The sequence below is a fragment of the Sinohyriopsis cumingii genome, chromosome 2 (genome assembly GCF_028554795.1).
Source record: "Sinohyriopsis cumingii isolate HCF-2022 chromosome 2, ASM2855479v2, whole genome shotgun sequence".
In the NCBI taxonomy this organism is placed as follows: domain Eukaryota; kingdom Metazoa; phylum Mollusca; class Bivalvia; order Unionida; family Unionidae; genus Sinohyriopsis; species Sinohyriopsis cumingii.
Window position 1 is genome coordinate 81,375,251 of NC_142962.1, and position 21,773 is coordinate 81,397,023.

The following is a 21,773-nucleotide window of genomic DNA, read 5'->3' on the forward strand; positions in this document are numbered from 1 at the left end:
GATATATCTAAATGTTGAAATATTGAATATGACTGTTTTTATTAGTAATAAACTTGTTTTTATTACTAATAAACATCAATATATGTCCACTTAGTCCTAATTTGCTTAAGATTTGTCTGCACATTTTTTCACGTTTCATATTTGTTGGCAAGAATTTTTGGAAAACGATGTAATTTATGGCATTTTAAAAAATTTACACCAAAATTAACTACAGAACAAATATTGTTTTTCTGATTTTTTAACCATCCTTATTGAAGTAAAAATGCACAAAAAAGTTTCCGTTTTACTTTGATTACTAATGCATTGTAGCAAAACGAAAGGGGTGGGGGAACTTTCAAAATCAATACAAGATGAAGTGAACATGGGTACACTGACAACCCCTAAACTCAGTTCACTCCCTGGTGGGACTCTGTTGTAAGTATTCAGACTCTCAAACATGTGCATTGTCAAAAAGCTGACAAGCAAGCACAGTTCCTCAATTTTGATCATGGCCAGTATGTGTTCCTTCCTTAATTATACAGTGGGTTTTTTGCCTAGCAGTTTGAGTTGTTGACAGTATGTATTGGTAATGACCCATAGACACATTTTAGGGTTTTATTTAGTTAAATTCAACAGATAACATGAGATTAAAATACCAGTATATGCTTGGAGTCATGTGGTCTAGGGTGAATGCCCTTTTTTTATGACATTCTGCTTCATGTTTTTTTTTTGTAAAGGGAATATAATTTTTTATAGTATTCAATATTGTTTAAAAAAAGCTGCTTTTTATGACAAGAACACAACAACAGCAGTGTTTACTACCACTTCTTTTTATGAAGGCAACTTTACAAAACAAGAAACAAAATTATTTAAACTAATTTGGTTCATACCATACACAAATCCCTATAATGATAATTTTCTAATCTGCAATAAAGAGGAAATCATAGATTTGCAGTGTTTTGAAGCATGATGAGAGCTTACAGGTTTATTTAGGAAAAGTGATTTTTATCCATAAAATATGCCTTTATGCTTTTGAGATTAACCTGTGTTACCTTTTGGCTAAGAATTTTGTCAAGATTATTGCTGCAGCATTAAATTGTTGAGGTATTTATACTTGATCAGTGATGTCATATTTCACCACTGGCTTAATATGTCAAATACAGTAATACTGGGAGTTTAATATTTATAAGAGGATTAAGATTAGCATATAAAGTTGAGAGGATTAATATTTATAAAGTTCTTGGACTGGATTTTTAATGGTATTTTGAGTACATTATTGGCTGTTTTATGCCAAGAAAACGGGAACTAAGTGCTTGACTAAAAACAAGAAATACCTTGATAAGCAGTTTCTTTGTGCCATTGATGTCACAAGAATATAGATAACAATAGTGTCTCTGTACACAGAATGACACAGCTGTAAATAAATGTTAACTGATGGCCAAAGAATACTGATCAGATTTTAAATAAAAATGCTGGGAATAAATATGAAGTGTTGGCCAATGAATATTGTTTATTTCTTATATTAGATTGTCTATTGATGAAACATGTAGACTAAAATTATTTCCATCATGGTTGCTATCATTACTAACAAAATCTAGTTGTAAAATTTTCATTGGGGCTTTGCATGGCCTGGTGGTCTAACACTCTTTGTAATACAGATCGCTGAAATTTCACCTCAGTCTACATTGGCATAAGGCATGAGCGTTGCCATTGTGGGTGTGTGAGAAAGCTAGCTGGTATCTTCAGTGGGTTGAGGTTCTTTCCAGAGTTTACATAGGTTCTTTCTACGCCAAATATACTATACTTTTATTGCTCATTTTGCACCTGGTGAACTCAGTAAATGTGCAGTGTCAATTGATAAGCTAACATTTTGTTCCTCTATTTGATTTTCGTTATTTCTTTTCATTTGTGCATATTGTTTAATTTTGAAATGAATGCAAACTGTTTGATTTGTACTTGGTTGAAACAATTATCGGTTAAGAAACAAGTCCATGCAATTGCTATCTGTTGATCTAGGGTATTTGAATTGTCTTTAATTAATGTCATTTCTCTCACTGGAGCATGCTTTGACTAGTTACCTGTTCTGGACTAAACTTGTTCCTGCAGTATTCAAGGTCCTTTATTAGGCTGAGTGTTCCCCTCTTAAAAGCTGATAAGCCAACAAGACAACCTCTTACAAACCTGACATGGAAAACTGTCATGCCGCGAAAGGGGAAAAATTGGGAAGTCAGAGAAAAACAAATAAAGCATGAACAAATCTTCTTAATGTAGAATTTAGTTTGAGAAAATAAAAGCATTATACAAAAGTCTGCAATTAACAAACTTGGTTAGAAAGAAAGAAAGGGCAGTTTATGTGATCATATATCTCAGGACAAAAGAAATAACTGTATAGTGTTGTAAAAATGTATTGCAAAAATGTACATTAACAGTATTTACGATGAGCATAAAAATGTACCAAAATATACCATTTCATGCATATATATATATATATATATATATATATATATATATATATATATGTGTGTGTGTGTGTGTGTGTGTGTGTGTGTGTGTGTGTGTAAAGAAAACTTGACTCTCCATGGTGAACGGGGACGGAAGGGTTGAATTGATATGAATTATTGCAAGAGATCTGAGGGTTTAGCACCGCCCAACTAAGAACTTTAACTTTTTTCCTCTAGGCTGTTGCGTATTTGATCAGACCCAAATAGTAAATTTTCTGGCTGAACGCCTAAATCTGGATGTGCCTAGTTGAGAAACCTGTAATAGAAAATCTCAATAGTCAGTATACCTAGGTAAAATTCTCAGGTACAATATGTCAGGGCAGGATTTTATGTAAGCTTGTTTCGTGTTGCATCAGTTTGTGCCGATATGATTACTTTGCACCCGTGAGTGCAATGGAGATTCGTAGCAGCAATTTAAGGTTGCTATATTTATCATTATGATACAATGGCATCCCCTTAAAGAATCCCAGTGGACTAGTACACCGGTGCTGTAGTGGAGAATATAAACAGTAGAGTGCCCCAAACTCTTGATGCAGCGAGCTAAATGTATGTTAGCTTTGACGTAGGCGATGAACTTATGCAGTTAGATGGATAAATATCATAACTACACAAGAGGATGCGTGATGGTGTTTCACTTCTGAAGTAGCATATCCACTTAACGAGGTAGACCCAATTACTATTTGTGTTTTTGTTTTGGTTCTGCTCGTGGGTGATTGCAAACAATAGAGTGAATAGGAAGTCAGTTTCATGCACAAAATGTAGATTGGTCACGTTCATAAAACCCCAAGCCATTCTCTAAAGGATTCAGTAGTAACAGCCAGGACATATCATTAAGGGCAGTGCCTGACACAAGGTAAGCTTGGATTTATTGATTTTTCTTTTCACAAATTCCATCATAGTACAGATGCACTTCACTACTGAATCTTGACGCAGAACCTGTAAACATTCCTTTTGAAAGCCGGTGAATCCTCCGTTTGATTTAATCGTAACCTTGTTTCGTACTTTTTTTTTTCTTTCTTTGCTCTTCTTGGATTCCAGACAACCATGTATTTGCATTGTGCTAGCTTGACTATTTGGAAGCCTTATATATAAATATATGGGGGGGGGGGAAGAAGTATCGGGTAGTCATTACCTGTGCAAACAGACTTTTTTTTTTTTTTTTAAATTAGTGAATTCGCTTTGGAATGTACAGAACCGCATCTTTCTACGTCAATGGAAACTTCAATGCAGCTCTTACAACCATACTATCAGTTGAAACTATATGTACAGAATACTACGAATAGCGACCATGTATTGTCATTGTTAATAGTTGTGATTATTGTTTAGCATAGTGTGTTTCAATAATGTATGACTTCAAATGATGCTGTTTTGGGAGACCATTTGTCATTTAAAACAATATTCTTAATGCAACATGCAGTTTTCGTGTGAGTATTTCTACTGAGATATTAGCTGTTTTTAAAGGCCCCTTTTTTGTTAACTACACCTATTCACATTTTTTAAAACAATGATTTTTAGGTTTTTAAATAATCGGCATTTAAACAGACCTGCATTATGGGGGGGGGGTGTATTTTTGACGATCTTAAGATATTTCCCAAAATGGGGCAGAACATTCTGCTTCTGTTTTTTACACTTTACTAAATATTACATGGGGAAGAAAAAAAAACGAAAAAAGGATGGTTAAACATCTAAATCTGTTAACACCACAGTTAGGGAACCAATATGTTTTATTTGTAGTTAGATCTATAACTACGAAAACGATTTTCTCCATGCAGATCTGCTCTAAATCAAGTATATATATCAACCATAGCATAGTCCAGCGTAACAAACCTAGCACAGGTAGTAACTTTCGCTTTGGCTAGAGGTAAATAAATGCATGTAGCTCGATGACTGCGCTTGTTTGTTTGTTTTTTTTTTTTTTTTTTTTTTTTTTTTTAAACTCCCTAGAGGCTGGCAGGTGGTTGTTGTTGTTGTTTTTTGTTTAGGGTTTAACGCCATTCTTCAGCACCAAATAAGCTATACATTGCGGCCAGTATTAATGGTGGAGGAAGAACCTGGGAAAATCCCGGAAGGAACCACCGAGAAGCTACTTGCGTGCTGACAGGTAATGTATCCACCATAACACAAGTAGACCCATAGAGATCAGAAGTTAATACATGCGGTGATTTATATATCTTCTAAAGGCTGTGTACATACTATATTGTCTTTTGCAGCAAATTTGTTTAATCCACCAATTTTTGTGTGTGTAAAGACCCTACCATTTACACTTGGACTTCCATAGAACTATGGCGGGTACATGTAGTGGTCAGCTGTTAAGTTTTACGGATGTATTGAGGAAAAAAACATGCATTGAGGCCAAATTGCCCCTATGAGCAGACTCCCATCCATTTACATGAAAATCTGATGTACAGGTTTTCACGATCAAGAAGAGATTGATTAAATTGTATCTGAGATTAATATTTTATAAGCTTTTTGTCTTGTCAGTGACAGCATATATTTCCAAATACAAACAGTAAATTTAATGTAAGAAAATTAAATGACTGCCAGTGACATTTTGCTACATTATTCCTTTGAAACTGCTTCATTAAAGCCCTAGTGCTGCCAACACATGTAACACTTTTTTTTGCCTAATCATCTGAATAATACTGAATCTTGAAAGATATTGGCCCTGAAATTCATTGAATGCTATTAAAACTAGATAATATTGACATTTCATCACATTATCAGGCATGTAATTTCTCCCTGGAACTGAGAAACTTGGCTATTTTTCACATGCATAAGAATTAATCCAACGTTGATTGGTGACATCATGGGTCATCCAATTTCAGTATAAAGCTGCAACACAAGATTTGATGATGTAACCTTTGTAAATAGAAGAAACCAGCAACATGCCATGATGCCATGGCAGATACGTGGTGTTCTTTACATGTTACACTATCCTTATTTTGCGTTTGATATTATGCAATACTTGGTCTAGCATTTACAAGTATTTTTTTATTTAAAGGCATAAATAACTGATGCACATTGATTGTATGAGTCAGTGTCATATGCTTACTAATTAATAAGAAAATCTGCAGCAGCTGGGTTTGTTTTCAGCCCAAGTTCACCATTCAGAGTGTTTAGCATCTCAACTGATTACCGATATTCGCCAGTCCTACTTTTATCTAATGCATGCTTTTTATTCTTAGATCTGCTTATTAAAAGTCGGCCTACCTCTCTTCATTCCCTCCCGAATTGATTTGTCAACATGTGTGAATGTTCTTGCTGTTAGATTAATTGCTAACTAAATTTGTCAAATGCATGACATCACTACTTTTGAAGCACTCCAAAAAAAACGAATGGAATTTGGAACAACTTTATTGACTGAATTAAGAGGCGGTACCTCTTAATTCTAAGTGAACACAGTTTAGCCTAACATCTTGATTATTTCAGAGAACAGTTAATGCCAGATATTTTTTTTAAAACAAATCATTTCCCGCCGTCTCAGCTTTAATTAGATTGAAAGAATGGTGAAATTTAAGAAAAATGGCGGCATTGGGCCTTTAAGTTATTTCAGAATAACTTTGATAGCTGTTACGGATCTTAAATTTGGTAAGCAGTCTTAAATTTGGTTACAAGTACAAATTTTTCATATATATTATTCAATCATAAGGATCAATTTAATGAGCTTGAAGCTCATTAGGCCAACAAAAAAATGTTTCCTTTTGTACTGGTCTTAAAATCATGGTAGGCAGGTGTTTTTTTTAACATTATATATGTTTAATATGATTTTTATCTGTTTTTGACCCTGGGGAAAAATTGCAAGGGTCTGCACTGAGGAAAAGGGATGGTCAGCTGACCGTAAACACTTTGTTTTGCCTTATATATGAATAAGCTTTCCTTGTGCAAGGCATGCTGAGGTTGAACCCTGCATTAGAAGGGACATTTTTAACCAAAAGATATTTGTGTGCTTATTAAGAAATACATGGAGGTATTGTGTTGAATAAAATAGAAATTTTGCACGGATTGCATAGCATGTTATGCAACTTTAGAAATTTTGTTTTAAAAATAACATGACCAAATCAGATATTTTTGTGCACAGTTAAATGCATCATCATTGTGGAAATTTCACATTGTTTTAATATTTTTAAAAAACATGTAAATGGTCTGTTTTTTTTTCAGTATTTTTCAGTATTTTTTTTTTCGATGGAGCTATTTTTGGAACAAGTCAGTATGATGGAATGGTCAATGTCAGACAAGTGATTGGCTTACAACAAACATATCATAGTCTGGTATATAGATTATGTTGTTAATAGTTTGGTATATAGATCATGTCATTAGTAAAGATAAATGATTAAAATATAAATTGAATGGCTCTGTGCCATTGTACTCTGTAAGAAAAGGTAATTAACTGAAATGTTTGAATAATGTTGCATATCTAGGCTATACATATATAGTGATACAAGAATCAAAACGTGCTGTTGCTGTCTCAAAATGTGAGTTGTTTTTATCTCACCAGCATTAGCAGAGGGGAGTTTTTATAATGGCCCAGTGACATTCTTTGTGTTTATGCCTCAGCAGAATAATTTGAAAACTGTTTGATGGAGTATTTTTAAATAAAAGTTGGTGAGATTATGGGGGTGGGTGGGTGGGGAACAAAAATTATTCTGGAACTTGTTAATCTAAAAACTGCTAGAATAATGCCAGAAAAAAGTAATGAAATACTGATGCAGAAATCTTTAACCTTCCACTATGTTGAATTAAGTACATGTATGCAATCCTTCTTGATGAATGAGGAAATGCACTTTAATAAGCAGGATTTTTTAATAGGTATAAATGTTCTTATGCAAGTGGCAAGGACTTGATTGAAAAGATCTCTGATGAGCTATACCTTTTCATTTATCACCACTTGCTGGTATTTTTTGATGTAACAAGATTAGATTTTTTGACAGCCCATTAATATTTAAGTTTATTCAACAGTCTTTATATTAGATATACACAATATAATATACAACCTAATATTGCAGAACATTGAATGTTATACCTATACTGTCTTTTTTCAAGCCCATGTTAGTGGAAGGTGAGACTTGGCAGTCAGTAGCGGTCAGCCTTTACATGTCATTATTGTTGTCAACAGCCTAATGTTTAGGTTCAGGTTTTGTGTTTGGTTATATATTTATATGGTTACATTTCCGATAGCTTTATTTAGATGAAGCTAAAACAATACATTATACAACATACTTGCTTCCTACTGTGACCAGGGCATCAAGGTCAAGTAGAACAGTTGTGTTAAGGTTTTGGTTGTTTTTTTTTTTCATTTTTATATATTTCCTAATCTCATCTTGTGTGACATTTATCATTATGAAGCTAAGACCATTAATTCTATGAGACAAATAGTTATGAGGGTACAACTCTTTGTTCTATACCTTAAATGTTTTGTCTTTTTGCATTGTCTCCAGTAAATTGTAGGGGATCTGTCAGTCCTTTCTGACATTGGTGGTGGTGTTGTAGGTGTTAGTGTTGTTTCCAAGTTCAAATCTGTGAACAGAGGTAAATTGGTTTACTCTAAGTTAACCTTTAAACCACTCTTTAAATGGGTACCCTCTCACTATACCCAATTTTAATTGACCAGTTCCCTTTTATTTGCTGTTGTAGTTCTTGTTTTGGGGTTCAACACCATTTTTAGTACACATTAGGCCGTGCATAGCATAATGAGGTGTGTGGGAGGGTAATTGGCCTTATTTAGACATATTTAACCCCAAAATTTCCTTTGAGCAATTAACTTGAAAAATGGTAGCCAGAATGTTGATAGTAATAGCATAATTAAATATTCTAAAAGGAGGGCAAAAAAAAGTTTCCATGATTGCAGCCAGTCATCAAATAAAATACTATGGAAGAACTTCATGGGCCTATTTGGACCAATCAGAATCATATAAAGTGATATTGTGGCATGTCATAAAAAATATTAAACTGCACATACTACTTGTATAGTGTACTGTGTGATAAGTGCTAATATCAACAAGTTCTTGGATATATTATGATAATGAGTGAGACCCACATAAAAAAAAGAGGCAGTCTGAAATGGCATCTGATTGCTTAATTTATGACCACTCTGAAGGTGTTGGTTCAGATTCTGTTTTGATCAGACTTGGAATATATGCTTATATCTGATTGGATGTGCTTATTACCACTAAAAGCTTAATTCAGATCTGAGTTTGATCATATTGAACAGGAACCACACAGATTAATGAGAAGACCTTGCATCTGTTTAGTTAGCCTGATTGCCATTCTTTAAGCCATATTTTTTATCTGATTTTTATCAGACTTCAGATAACAGGTGTATTAATGAGATACCTTGCATCTGTTTGGCAGAGCTTGTTACCTCTAGATATAATTAAGGTTCAAGGTCATTTCATCGTGCTATTGGTTTTCACTCAGAATTGTCTGAGCGTGTTACCTATAAGATCTAGAGTCTGTTTCTCATCCAATGTCTATAAATCTTGGTAAATGGGGTTTGTATAAACAATATCTTGTTTCATTTCGGCTATGAGCAAGTGACTGTATATTAGTTTTTGCTATTGTCTTTAGAACAAATTTCTATCAGGGTATAGTTTAAAAAAAAAAGTTAAAATCAACATGATATAAGGTTTGGAAGATTACCTACGCTGTGCTTTTAACCCTTTACCTCATGCAAGCGCCTTTTGACGCCTCTACGCCATTCGCATGGAAGCGCCTTTTTGACGCCTCAACTCTATTCGCATGGAAGTGCCTTTTCAAGCCTGCTGTAAACATCAGCCATTTTAAGCTGGTTTTCGTAGCGCGACCTTCGGGGGAAAATCCCTATTAGATACTACATTCATTTCTGCGAATGACAACGGTCACTGTTTATGCTCTGGTCAAAATCTGCTATTTAAAGTAACTGGGTTGTAATCTCCTCTCCAAAACGGAGGTTGCAGATTTCATTCAGTACTTACAAAATTTTCACGATTAGAATCACAACTGTGAAAGCCTCAATAACTTAGGTAAAGGCTCAGATGCTGATGTAGGCAGCAATTAGTTTTTATAAATTATCAAATTCAGATGACTTGGTTATGTAGACGCATGCAAAAAAAGCTTGTAAATTTCGAGTATGAGAAATGGCACCTACGGTTGGTCACACGGCTTCACTGACTTGACGGTGAACGACTTCTCTCAAGACTTTAAAGCATATAAAAAATTCTTACGTGAAAAACAATTACACAGCTATAACAGTTGGACTTTACTCTTAAATTTTTCCACACATAATAGATGTGTACCAAAAATGTAAAATGGTTAAAATTACTGTTAAACGTAACTTACACTATATTGCTTAACAGTAAACAGGCAGGCCTATGTGTATGAAGTCGAACAGATTACAAGTGTTCTATTTATAGCGCACTGCACTGGGTAACTTTGCTCTATGAGGTAAAGGGTTAAAGTACTACAGAAAGTTAAATGTTCAGTTGTGTAAGTAAGGTGAGTATCAGATCCAGTTTGGCTTCTTGTTTGTACCAATATGTGTGTGTGTGTGTGTGTGTGTGTGTGTATATATATATATATATATATATATATATATATTCGCGTATAAGCCTGAACAGGTATAAACACTCAAAAGTGCATGACCCACACATAAGCCGACCTACAACTTCCAGACATTTCAAGATGCACGATTTAGGTTATAAATGCATTTATTTAGTCAAACTTGTATTTACAAATATTACACGTTTACTTATCTCGAGTTTGGCATGCATGATTACTAAAAAGAAATGGTATAAACTTGTTTGAAAAGTAATTTATTTATTTTTCTGTTCTCCTATTGTGTCTGCCTAATTTAATTTGTGTATAATTTGATCGAACGATGACAAGAATTTAGCAGTCGCGAGTTACTGTAACGCTACCTCTCCCTTTGACTCAATTATTGTTTGTTCATGCATTATTGCACTGGACATTTGATATCGATACACCGGTTATTACGTTCTTACTTTGCTTTGAAATTGTAAATACCTAACTCAATAAAATATAAACCTAGTTTGACAACACAACGCACAAACAATACAGTTCGATTCAACGCACGCAATCAGGCTACTGAACTTATATTTACATAATGGCGCCATCGCATGTACATTGTAGGTTTGATTACGCGCTGAATTAAGTACATCCCTTGGAGTCAAATCATGGGGACAATTGTGCTAAACTTTAATGATATCTCAAAAATGTAATAATAAAGTTTCGGAAATAATGCTTCGAAAATTATGCTACTGTAGTAAAAGCTGAGTTGTAGTTTGCTTTGATGTAAGCTACCTTACACAATACCTGTCAACTTTCACACCGAGAGGAGGGAAAAAACTCCCGATTTTTGGGATCGCTCCATACCTACCTCCTGATTTCATAATATCTTCCAAATGTTTGCAGAGAACTCCCAATTTTTACATTTTGTCTTCGATTTTCATTTCTTCTAAACAAGAAAGTCCTACATGTTTTTTTTATCATCTGTGAATTATTGTTGTGACGAAATAATTACTTTAAAGAATTCGCTTCTTCACTAAATAGAATGTTAAGTTTAACATTATTTACATAAATTAATGATTTTTTTAAACCTCTATTATAATTTTAAAAAAACCACAAAAATAAAATTATCCACAAGTAATTTCAGTCTCAAGAATGATCACTACGAATGCTGCAACTCCATATGCTATAGCACCATTCCCACGAAAGAAACATAAATAATGAAAACATGGCTTTTTTATACAATGTATACCAATGTTAATTACCATCGTTAAATTAAAAGGAATGAAAATACATACCACACAGTAAAAGTATCCTCAAAAAACATTCAGAATACATGTTTTATAATAAACAATACTATATGCTTTGAGTTGACAATAAGGGAATAAGGTTGGAAGACCTAAAAACTCAAGATATATATACACATATGCTGATTGGCTTAGGGACATGTATACAATCCACAGGTAGGTGTACCGTCTTATTTCACATCCTAAGTATCCAGTAATTAAACATGCATGTATTTGTTAGACATAGTCATGCAAAATGAATCAAACTGATTTACAATGTTGAAAATTCCAGCTCCAAATTATACTTCTTGTGTCTGGAAATGTTGCTTATTCATGAAACTATCGCAGGATGATAACTGACAGTTTTCATTTGAGGGCAAAGCTGATGTGAGTTATGATAGTGCTGTTAACCTCTTACTTGGCTGTAAAGGTGTGTACAGTAGTTATACATGTCTCATTTCAGCCTTTGATATAGCAGCTAGACATCATGAAGTAGTATGGTGGTAGTCAAATTCTAGTTCATCCTGTTCATGAAAACAAAATTCATGATCCATGACAATTCTCCACATTAATTTATCTTTTCAGAGTTGCACCTGGGCAGTGGAGTGATAATTGAAGTTCAAGGCTGTTTCAAGCAAGTTGGTTTACAGCAGAGAATAGTTCTCCCTCTTGGATTGCTGTGTGTAATTGTCCCACAAGGTGCAAACAGCTTTTTCTTCATTCAGCCTGTTGAAAAGCAATCAGCTCTTGATAGTTTTTCTTGTGTTTATTGAGAAGTGTTCTTTTAACCACAGTGTGTATGGTATGCACAAATCCATGCTGCTTTGATAAAAGTTTGGATTACAGATTTTCCAGTATTTTTATATTATTGGTATCTACAAAGCATCAGGATGGATGTAGTTGATTTAAACATTAAGTGTGAACCTTCAAGTCCCCTAGGCTTCAGCCGATGTTCGCAGCCCTCATTTGATGATAGTTTTGGTCGTGATATTTTTGCAGATTGTGGAAGTGGACAAGATGATTATGGTTCAGACAAATCATATCAGGGGGACAGTGGTGATGGGGACACCAGTGGTGAAATCTCTCCCTGTAGTATTGAAAATGGGAAAACAGATTTTTGTTCTAGCACATTTAGTATGGACACAGAAAATCAAGAGGACATGAAAAAGTTGTGTTTAGTGTGTGGAGACGTTGCCTCTGGGTACCATTATGGTGTATCATCATGCGAAGCATGCAAAGCCTTCTTCAAGAGAACTATCCAAGGTAATCTGCTTTTCCTTCTTGCCTCTCACCTTTTTGGTAAGACAAAAGTTTCACTTTACCATAAAATTACAGTTGCATTTTACAAGCAACTTCTAAATTAGTTACTATATTCAGTTGCAGCTTTCGTATAATAATACTGTGTCTAAGGGTTTTTCCCTGTTAAGCTTGGAGGTCCAGCCTTGTTATGTCAAATCAAAATCGTAACACTGTTCATAGATACCACATTCTTGAAGATTGCTTGTTTTTACATAATTTTGACATCTTTTTCTGTGTGTGATTTGTTCAGCTTTTTCTTCATACAAGAAAAAGGAGGCGGGGTGGTACTCTCTGTTCAACTTAGAAAATTTGAATCACTGCAAGCTTATATATATCTATTTTAATCTTCTGGATTGTTGGCATGATTATTTTGTGTCATTCAAATTGTGTGGAATATTAAAGTATTGATCTTTTGAGTTATTACAGTTTTTTGATGGGGTATTTGTGAACACTGCAAAACAAACCTAGAAGTGCAGATTGTGTTTAGTCATAAGACAATAACCATGCTTTTTTGAATGCATCAAACAGCTTTGTGGTGAAGGGAAGGTAGAGGTTTGTTCCATTATGCTGTGTTGGAGTGAGTGTTCACACATGATCAAGTATTACTATTTTAAGCATGCACAAACATCTGGAACTTTTACAGATAAGCATATTGGATCAAACATATCATAAAAGATGGTGTTTATGGCAGGAGCAACATACTTGGCAAACTTTGGATGAAATGTAAAAGATTAAAATTGTTTTGTATAGTTAAAATGCATTTAACAGTTTCTTCGTTCATTTTAGTAAGTTTTCCTAAATAAAAGACACTGATATGCTGCTTGTCCTGAACTATGAATTATATAGCCATGGAAATGGCTTGTAAGAAGCATTTTAAATTTGATGAGAAATCTATCCACTACAAGGGGTACTAAATGCAGTAAAACTTCTAAAACTCAGTCTTGTAAATACAAAATTTTGCCAGCTTTAGATTTGTTGAGTAGTTGGGAAAGGGAGATTATGTTCCTAGATTTTAACTGCAGTTTGTTTCCATCAGATATAGCTACGATGTCGTAGCCTCAACTTGATTTTGTTGTGGTTGAGGCTACGAACTGATCCCATATCATGTAATGGAGCAAACTAAATCATCAATAAAGTCAGAAAAACAAACAGTGTACAATTCAACTACATAAGTAAAATCATGTTGTGAAAGAAGTTTGGCTTATTTTGAATTTATTAAGCCCTTACACGATAAAATAAATTGGCATGGTTACTCTAACCTTATCCTGTCCGCCATGACAGATAACGCGAGACTCTCGCCGTGACCCCTTTTCTACGTAAAGCTTGCCAGACCATATTTTGGATATTCTACGCTATATTATTATCAATCAAGGGCAAATAATCGCTTCTTGGTGGAATTTCAAAGTTGCTGATAAACTGTATTTACTTTTAATGCACAAAATTTCTGACCCAAACGGCGCCAAAATTTTACTACGATTTGTTTACATTTCCAAATAAGGCGTCAATGTCCTTATATGGCACACAAACAAACCAGGCTGAGAACGGAAGTAATCATTATTTGAAATAACATGGCGGACGATCTAAACGAAAATATCGGCTAAAAAAGGTAAACGAGATTTTACAACTATTTCTACAAAGATTTTCGATACTTCCGGTATTAAATAAGAGGACTACTCATTTTATTGCATTATACGCAAGGAATATGTTTAAAGTGTTATTATTAGGCTAAAAGAGCGCCGGGTGTGAATCACACCCGGCTTGCTCCATTAACGCGTATATGCTCATGTTAGTACCCTGTCCACGAGGTACGAGTAAGGGTACTAATATTAGTACTACATCAGATATATTTATTTTGTTCATCCTCTTTATTGACATGCATTTTCTGTCTTCAGATAATAATAATAATAATAATACATTTCACCCTGGTGGTTGTGGTAGTTTGTTAAGTCACCTCATTTTAGTTGACTAATTGAATACTGAGAACACTAAGTACATTAACATCATTTGTCATTTAACATACTCATTTGCAAATGTGATCGACGATAGCAAAAGGAACCAAGTGAAAAGATATTTATGTTAAATTCAATGGAGTAAGGTTTTGAATGATCTTTCATAGATTGGATATGGGGAAAATAAAGATAGTTTATTCAAAATATTGAGGAACTTCTTTAGGAAAAGCTATGTAATGACTGTTATTCGCAGCATATTATTTAGTATTCATCCACTTAACAAGCTCCTCCCCATATTAGCATTGTCAATATCTATCCCTTTAATATAATAATAATCAATAAGTCTTTATTTTCAGTGGTAAACCAATTAGGTAATGAAAACTAGTCTCTCTGATACCTTCAGTTGTATTCTGACATTTTGAAGTAAATGTTCAAAGATGCCTTGTAGCACAGTTCTTTACAATACAACATTATGCATTAATAATGATGACCCTGTTCTTGGTCAGTAGATGGGCAGGACAAATGATACAAGTTGTAAATTGGTTTTGATATCATGTGGAGGAGAAGTGGAGCACAAGTGACAATTTACCATTTCACAGCTGATACATGTGTACATGTAATGTGATCTAGATCTAGTCTGAATGAGTGGCAGTCGAGTTTAAATCACAGCGGCTCATATGTTGCTTACAATTTACCTGTCATACATGTACTATATAATGCGAACTGTTAGAATCAAAGGATACACATGTTGACATGTAGTAGCAGGGACGTCATTTCAACTTTTTTTTGGGGGGGGCGCAAAACTTGATGGGCTTGTTAATTTTCGTATATAGGCTACAGCAGTTTAACAGCATATGCAAATTCGGGGTGGGGGATGCCCCCTCCCCTCCCTCCCAATGATATCCCGGTGTAGTAGTGTTTTCCAGGCAGTGACTCCAGTTAAGTTGTTTGCTGATATCACAGTTGACTGATGTAACATTGAAGACCAACTACACAAGCAAAACATTATGGGCCTAGGTTGCTTTAACCCTGGTAATACAGTGCAATGCTTAACACTGAACAGTTTCCATATTGCCCAGAACCACTGAAAATTGGATTTAAAGAAGTAAAAGATGTATTAGTTGGAAAGTGAATTACTGGTAGAAACAAACAAAACAAAAACTGTGCTATTGCTTCTTGTAGTCTGGGTTTCCTTTTACCTGTCCCACACCATTTTTGATATTTTAACATGTATGTTGGGATTTGGGGTCAGCCAGTTGCCTATTCAAAAGTTGGAATTTGCCACCACTCTGGTGGGTGCCTAGGGTAGCCACTTATTAACAGGCCTAGCAAAGTTAGACAACCTAACTCTAAGTTGTACCTGCTTGTAAAGACAGGAAAATGATTTTTTAAAAACAGAAATTGTGTCTAATTTCTTTACATCTTTAATCTGCTGACAGACAAGACAAAACCACATCCCTGATGAAACTTGACCTGGCACATACCATTAGCATTGCTAGTGACATGACTTCAAAAAACTTGAAACTACATGTCCATGACAACAGAGGATCAGCGGTCATGTGATATTGACAATAAACTTATTTCCAATGTTGTGGTAAGAAAAAGTCTAAAATATTAAGTAAATGTTACAATGTTTCTAGCACAGAATCTCAACACATTTATTCCAAGAACAAGAAGAAATCTGTCACTGTTGCAGTAACCTGGAGAAAGCTAGATTCATTAAGGAAATGTCAGTTGGGTAGTCATGTGATGCCAATAAAAACATTGCTGATACTTGCACTATGCTTGATGAATCAGGTTTTCTCCAGGTTGCTGCAAGAGCTAATTAGTTTAAGGGTTGGTAATTCCAGCAGAAATTATATTGAATTGTGGTATAAATGATTGTGCTTTGCTGTATATATTGATACATATTGGGGGGCACTGGATGGTCAAGTGGTCAAAGGCTCTTGTTTTTTTGGATCACTTGTATATCTTACCTGTCCATATGAGCTTGAGTCTCAGCTCCACCAAAGTTTTTATGTGAGAAAGCTTACCAGTAGCTTTCCATCATCCATAGTTCTTCCCATGGTCTTCCCAGTCCTCCACCAAATATACATGATGCCATGTAAATGGTATTGAACCTATCAAAACAGAAACAAATTGTGTCATATTGCTACCAAGCTTACCATTTTCAAAACTAATGCGATACCAAACTGTTGGCATGCTTTATTATAATAAATAACCAATTCTGCAAGCTGCATTTCTCCTTATTGTTCTGGAAAGAAATGGAAAGAATTATGTGTTACATATAAAGTGACTTTAAGAGTTTGCAGCTAAAAGATAATTACCAACTTTCATGGATCAGTGGATGTCAACACATTGGCATGGCAAGGTTTCTAGTAGTCCCAGCTGAATATCGTCTGCAATTGAAGCATCAGTGGCATACTGTTCAACTGAGTCAGTTTGGGAAGAAATAACAGGACGTGATGGAAACCACTGACCTTCGTGGAAAACCATTTGCAGTTGCACATATTTTGAAATTTGAGGGAAACAATTTCACCCTGTACGTTCAATCATGCTCCAAAAACCAAGAGCACAACCATATAACTTTCTCCTGAATTATGAACTATTTTAGTCCAGAACATTTTTTTCAAGCAGGAAATGACAATGACCATATGTAGGTCACATTTTATCTTTTATCAGATCAGGTCACAGTACAAACAGGTCGATAAAGGTGCAAACAGGTACATGTACTTGAAAGTACTAGTGAATTTGGGTCCGATATAGTAAGTGTCCAGCACAGACACTTCAGTTTGATCAGCAAAATCATTAAAAAAATGTAACCAAGAATATTGCATTGTGTATCTTGAATTTTTTAAAGCATTCTAGAGAGTTTCAGTTTACTGTAGTTTTTTGTGCACACATCTATACTTGTACATGTAGACCCAGTTCTCTTCATTATAAGACTTTACGTTGCATTTTGACTAAGAAATGCGTTACTCCAAACTTGGTCAAGAATTGAGAAATCCAGCCTTTTTATTCCTTTTTATTGGTCTGATATTTTTAAACAAGATTTGGAAGTGAGCAAAGTTTTGAGGGGCAATGTTTGCTATTACCTAGTTTTTAGCTCTACTGTGTATGGACCAGAAGAGCTTGTAGGATGGTCTATTGTCCATCCATCCATCCATCCATTAGCACAGGTTTGTTATCACTACTAATCTGAAACTACTTCGAGGATTGTCATGAAACTTTATGGACACATTCATCTTAAGGTCTGATTCAGGGGTGTCAAACTCGTTTGCTATGGTGGGCCAGTTTTGAGATAAATGTACTTCACTTGGGCCATAAATATTGTGAATTAATAAGCATACATATTTGACACTAACGAGAGACTTAGTCTTTGGGTGGGACTACATATGTGCCAAGCATTAAGTTTGTGGCGTAATCATTATGCATTTTATCATCAAATTACATCTTATGCTTGCCTAGATACAGATTGTTTTTTTTTTGTTACATTAAAAAATGAAATAAAAATAAAATCTAAAAAATTTGTTTTTGTCATTTTTATTATCATCTCTTTAATTTCACTGATATGAATTTGAGAATGTTCTTAAAAAGATGGCTGGTGCATAAGAATAACTTTTGAGTATACTTTCCTTATTTGTTTATAGTAACTGTATATACGGTAACCCATCTCCAATAATACAGATGGGTTTCTTCAAGTATGAACTTTGCCTCACAGATTCATGATACTAATAAGCTTGTTAGCAGACCATTCTGTACTTCTATAGAAAATGGTGCCAGATGTTTAGCGAAATGTTTTATGGTTTGAATTGTGGATGATAAATGTTAGAACAGATAGTTATTTTCAAACTTCAGAAAAATCAGATCAGAGAAAAGGACAAATCAACACAGCTGTACAAACTTTAAAAGAAGAATATAAGAGTAATGTAATGCAGCACTCTTGAGCCACATGATCATGCTCATTGCAGAATTTCAGTTCATGGTCATTCAGTGAAAGTTACACTTGTAGACTAGTTCAATGAGAGCTGAATATAAACAGTTTTCAGTATATTTTATTTTTGTATTGTGGTTCTAATCCATATGGATTTTGCCCTATTGGGTCAGAATTTTGGCCAGCTGCAGAACCCGGTTAGTAACCAAAATAAATGTATCTTTTTCCTATAGGCTGTAACTTTGGCATGTAATAAAAAAGATTAACATTTTTACACCCAAATAATGTGGTTTTTTTTATAATTATGCTTATACCTCTTTGGGGGGGTGGGGGGTGGCATGTATGGGACTTGTGTGTCAGGCAGACTGTATCTGCCCATAGGCTGTATATATGACAGAACTAGTCTAATTCGCCCTGTGTGAAAATTATGCTGCTTGGATATCCACAGTGGCCATATTAAAAATGTTGTTATTACTACTCCTCTTTAATGAATGGTCAAATCACCATAGAGTTTTCACACCAAGACTGTGTTTTATGTCTACTTGGTCTTGTACAAAAATGTTGCTGATAAGAGGTTCAATAAGGCAACCACAGTGGCCACCTTGAAAATCTTGTAATCACTATGTATCCTACACAGGTGGTCATATCTGCATTGGGTTTTCACTAAGACTTATTATAATATTTGGTTGATCTAAATGAAAATGGTGCTGATCTGACATCCAGTTTGGCATGGAGCCATCATACGAAATAATTGTTTTAATAGAAAGTTGTCATGGCATAGGATTTTCACCAAAAGAGTTCTTATGACATCTAGTTGGTCTTAAATGAAATGGTGAAAATCTGACATCCAGTAAGTCCACTCATCATCTGTCTTAAAAATCTTGTTATTGCTACTCCTCCAGATAGAAGGCTTTATCAGTATGTGGTTTTCACCATTAGACTTCATATGATACCTAGTTGGACCAAAATGAAATTTAGTCCAGTTGTACAACCAATATGGCCACTACAATGCCTGTTTTAAAATTCTTCTTGATGCTACCTCCACTTGAAGGGATGATCATTATGATGTTTTTTCCCATGAAGTTCTAAATGAAAATGGTGCCAGTCATACATCCAGTATGGATGCCATGACAATTGTCTTAAAAATCTTGGCATTACTCTTTCAGAATGGATGATTATTAAAGAATAGGGTTGTCACCAGAAGGCTGCTAATGATGTCTACTTTGTCATAGATAAAAATGGTGCCAAGCTGAAATCCAGTATGTGCATCACAGCAGCTAATTTGAAAATCTTGTTATAGCTGAAGAATATCAGAAGTGGTTTCAACATTGACAGTTAAAAAGGAAGAAATGGCTTTGAATTCTTCAGTGATTAAAAATGATGTACACCTTATGTGATTAATGTTGTTATGAGTCTATGCTCTTGAAATAAGTAACAGAAATGAGTGAAGACAACAACCATTGTAAAATTTAACATAATTTATTTCCCTAAAATATCAAGTTAAAAATGAGAAAAAAGAACTTAGTTTCACAAATCAAATCCATAAATAATCCAAGAATCAAAAGATATAAGCCCTAGTAATAAAAAGTCCTGAATGAAACTGAGTTCGAATCCCGATGAAATCCAAAAATGTAAGACAATGACCTTTTTTGTAACCAGTGACGTGCTGTTATGTCAACAGTTTCTTGTTGAATCACAGAAAATATTATTCCAGTCTTGAATTGAACTTCCAATAAATGTTTTTATCCAAGAATTTTGTCACAGCACTTGTATATTTCAAGCGAAAAGAATCACTTGAAATTCAATAAAATAAAATCTCAATTCAGACTGGTCAAAACTTGTTTGAATATAAGCCCAACTGATATAATTCTTATCATGCATCAGTTATAAGACTAAAACAGATGCCTGGATGGGGGTCAAGAGTTCATCTTTCCAGAAGGAATGGAAGTTTGTTACATGATAATTATCACGTCATCCAGGTATGGCCTTGACTTAACTTAATAATTCTTACACTGAGAAAGAATTTTTTCAAAAATTAAAAAAGTTGTTTACCAAAACTCACTGATTTTGGAACAAGGTGGGGAAGAAGATGCAATGTTTCAATTGTTAGATATTTACATCAGTGAAATGAAGAAAGATCAATGAAGTAAACAGAACTTTACTTAATTCTGAAAAGAAAAAAAATCAAGTCCAGTCAACAATATTGCATTACAGTAACATGGAATAAAAAAAGCTTTAACAAACAAATAATTAAATTACATATACATAACAGTTGATTCATTCATCTGTATTGATGTGGGATCCCACACCCACATCTTAGCTAGCCAAGGTACTGATATGTTAACCCCATCTACCATGGCAGATTGAGCAGATATTTCATTGCTTTGTCCTAGCGACATCTATTGGATTTCATGAGTTGCCTCCCTTAGTATGTAATGCCAACTAACCTGCTGAAGGTTCTGCACTGCCTTTACAATTCTCTGTTCAAATTCTATTGCTTCAGTATGGATGAGACTGTGCCAGTTGGAGCAATTCTGTATGAAATTTTCCAAAGAATCAGGGTCTATATTGAAGTGTTTCAAGAATGATTTGAGGGAAGCATTTGTTCTAACCTCCCTGAGATTGCTTTCCCTTTTTCAGTTGGTCATAGATCTTCTTTGGTAGTCTCTTTTCTGACATCCTACAGACATGGCCTGCCCGTCTCAATTCTTACTTCATCAGCAGAGTGTGGGTGCTTGGAATGCCTGCCCATGTGAGAACCTTTCTGTCTGAGACCCTGTCCTGCCATCATGTCCTCATCAGTTTCCTCAGGCATCCCATATAAAAATGGTTCAGCTTCTTGGCATGGTGTCTGCACACCATCCAGGTTTTTGTAACCATATAGCTGGGTTGGTAACACAGTGGCATTGTAGACACTAAGGTTAGTTTGTAGACCGATTCCTCCATGTTCCCACACATTTCCACACACTGTAGTCTGCCAATGGCCACACTTCCTTTAGCAGTTTTGGCATTGCTTGGTTAGATTATCACTGTGGACTACATGTGACAGTATTCTGCCGAGATAGGTTAACCTATCGACAAATTAGGCTATGTAACCATGGGTTCACTTTTTTTTAGTGGGTAGAATGATATAATGATTACCATGATAGTTAATCAGGTCATGAATCAATTGTATAATTTAATATTTTTTATTCTCAATCACACCTTTTTGTACAATAAAATTATCTTTTCAATCCAACAGATGTACATTTAGTTAGCCCTTGTACTGTGTAGTAGTTTTGTCAAGTTTTGGTTGGTACTGTGTAGTGTTCAATTTACGAATGCA

General features: G+C 34.7%; 1 protein-coding gene across 3 annotated transcripts in view; it reads left to right on the forward strand.

The window, feature by feature from the left end:
* Positions 1-21,773, forward strand: part of LOC149805275 (steroid hormone receptor ERR2-like) — a 236,276-nt gene that overhangs the window by 80,165 nt on the left and 134,338 nt on the right. For 2 of the 3 annotated variants that reach the window (XM_089949034.1, XM_089949044.1), the window contains exon 3: positions 11,852-12,529. In XM_089949034.1, coding sequence (XP_089805160.1) covers positions 12,157-12,529 — 373 coding nt within the window. In that variant the 5' untranslated portion in view covers positions 11,852-12,156. Of the gene's footprint in view, positions 1-3,129; positions 3,334-11,851; positions 12,530-21,773 lie in introns of those variants that run through there. The other variant, XM_089949054.1, reaches the window with a different exon arrangement.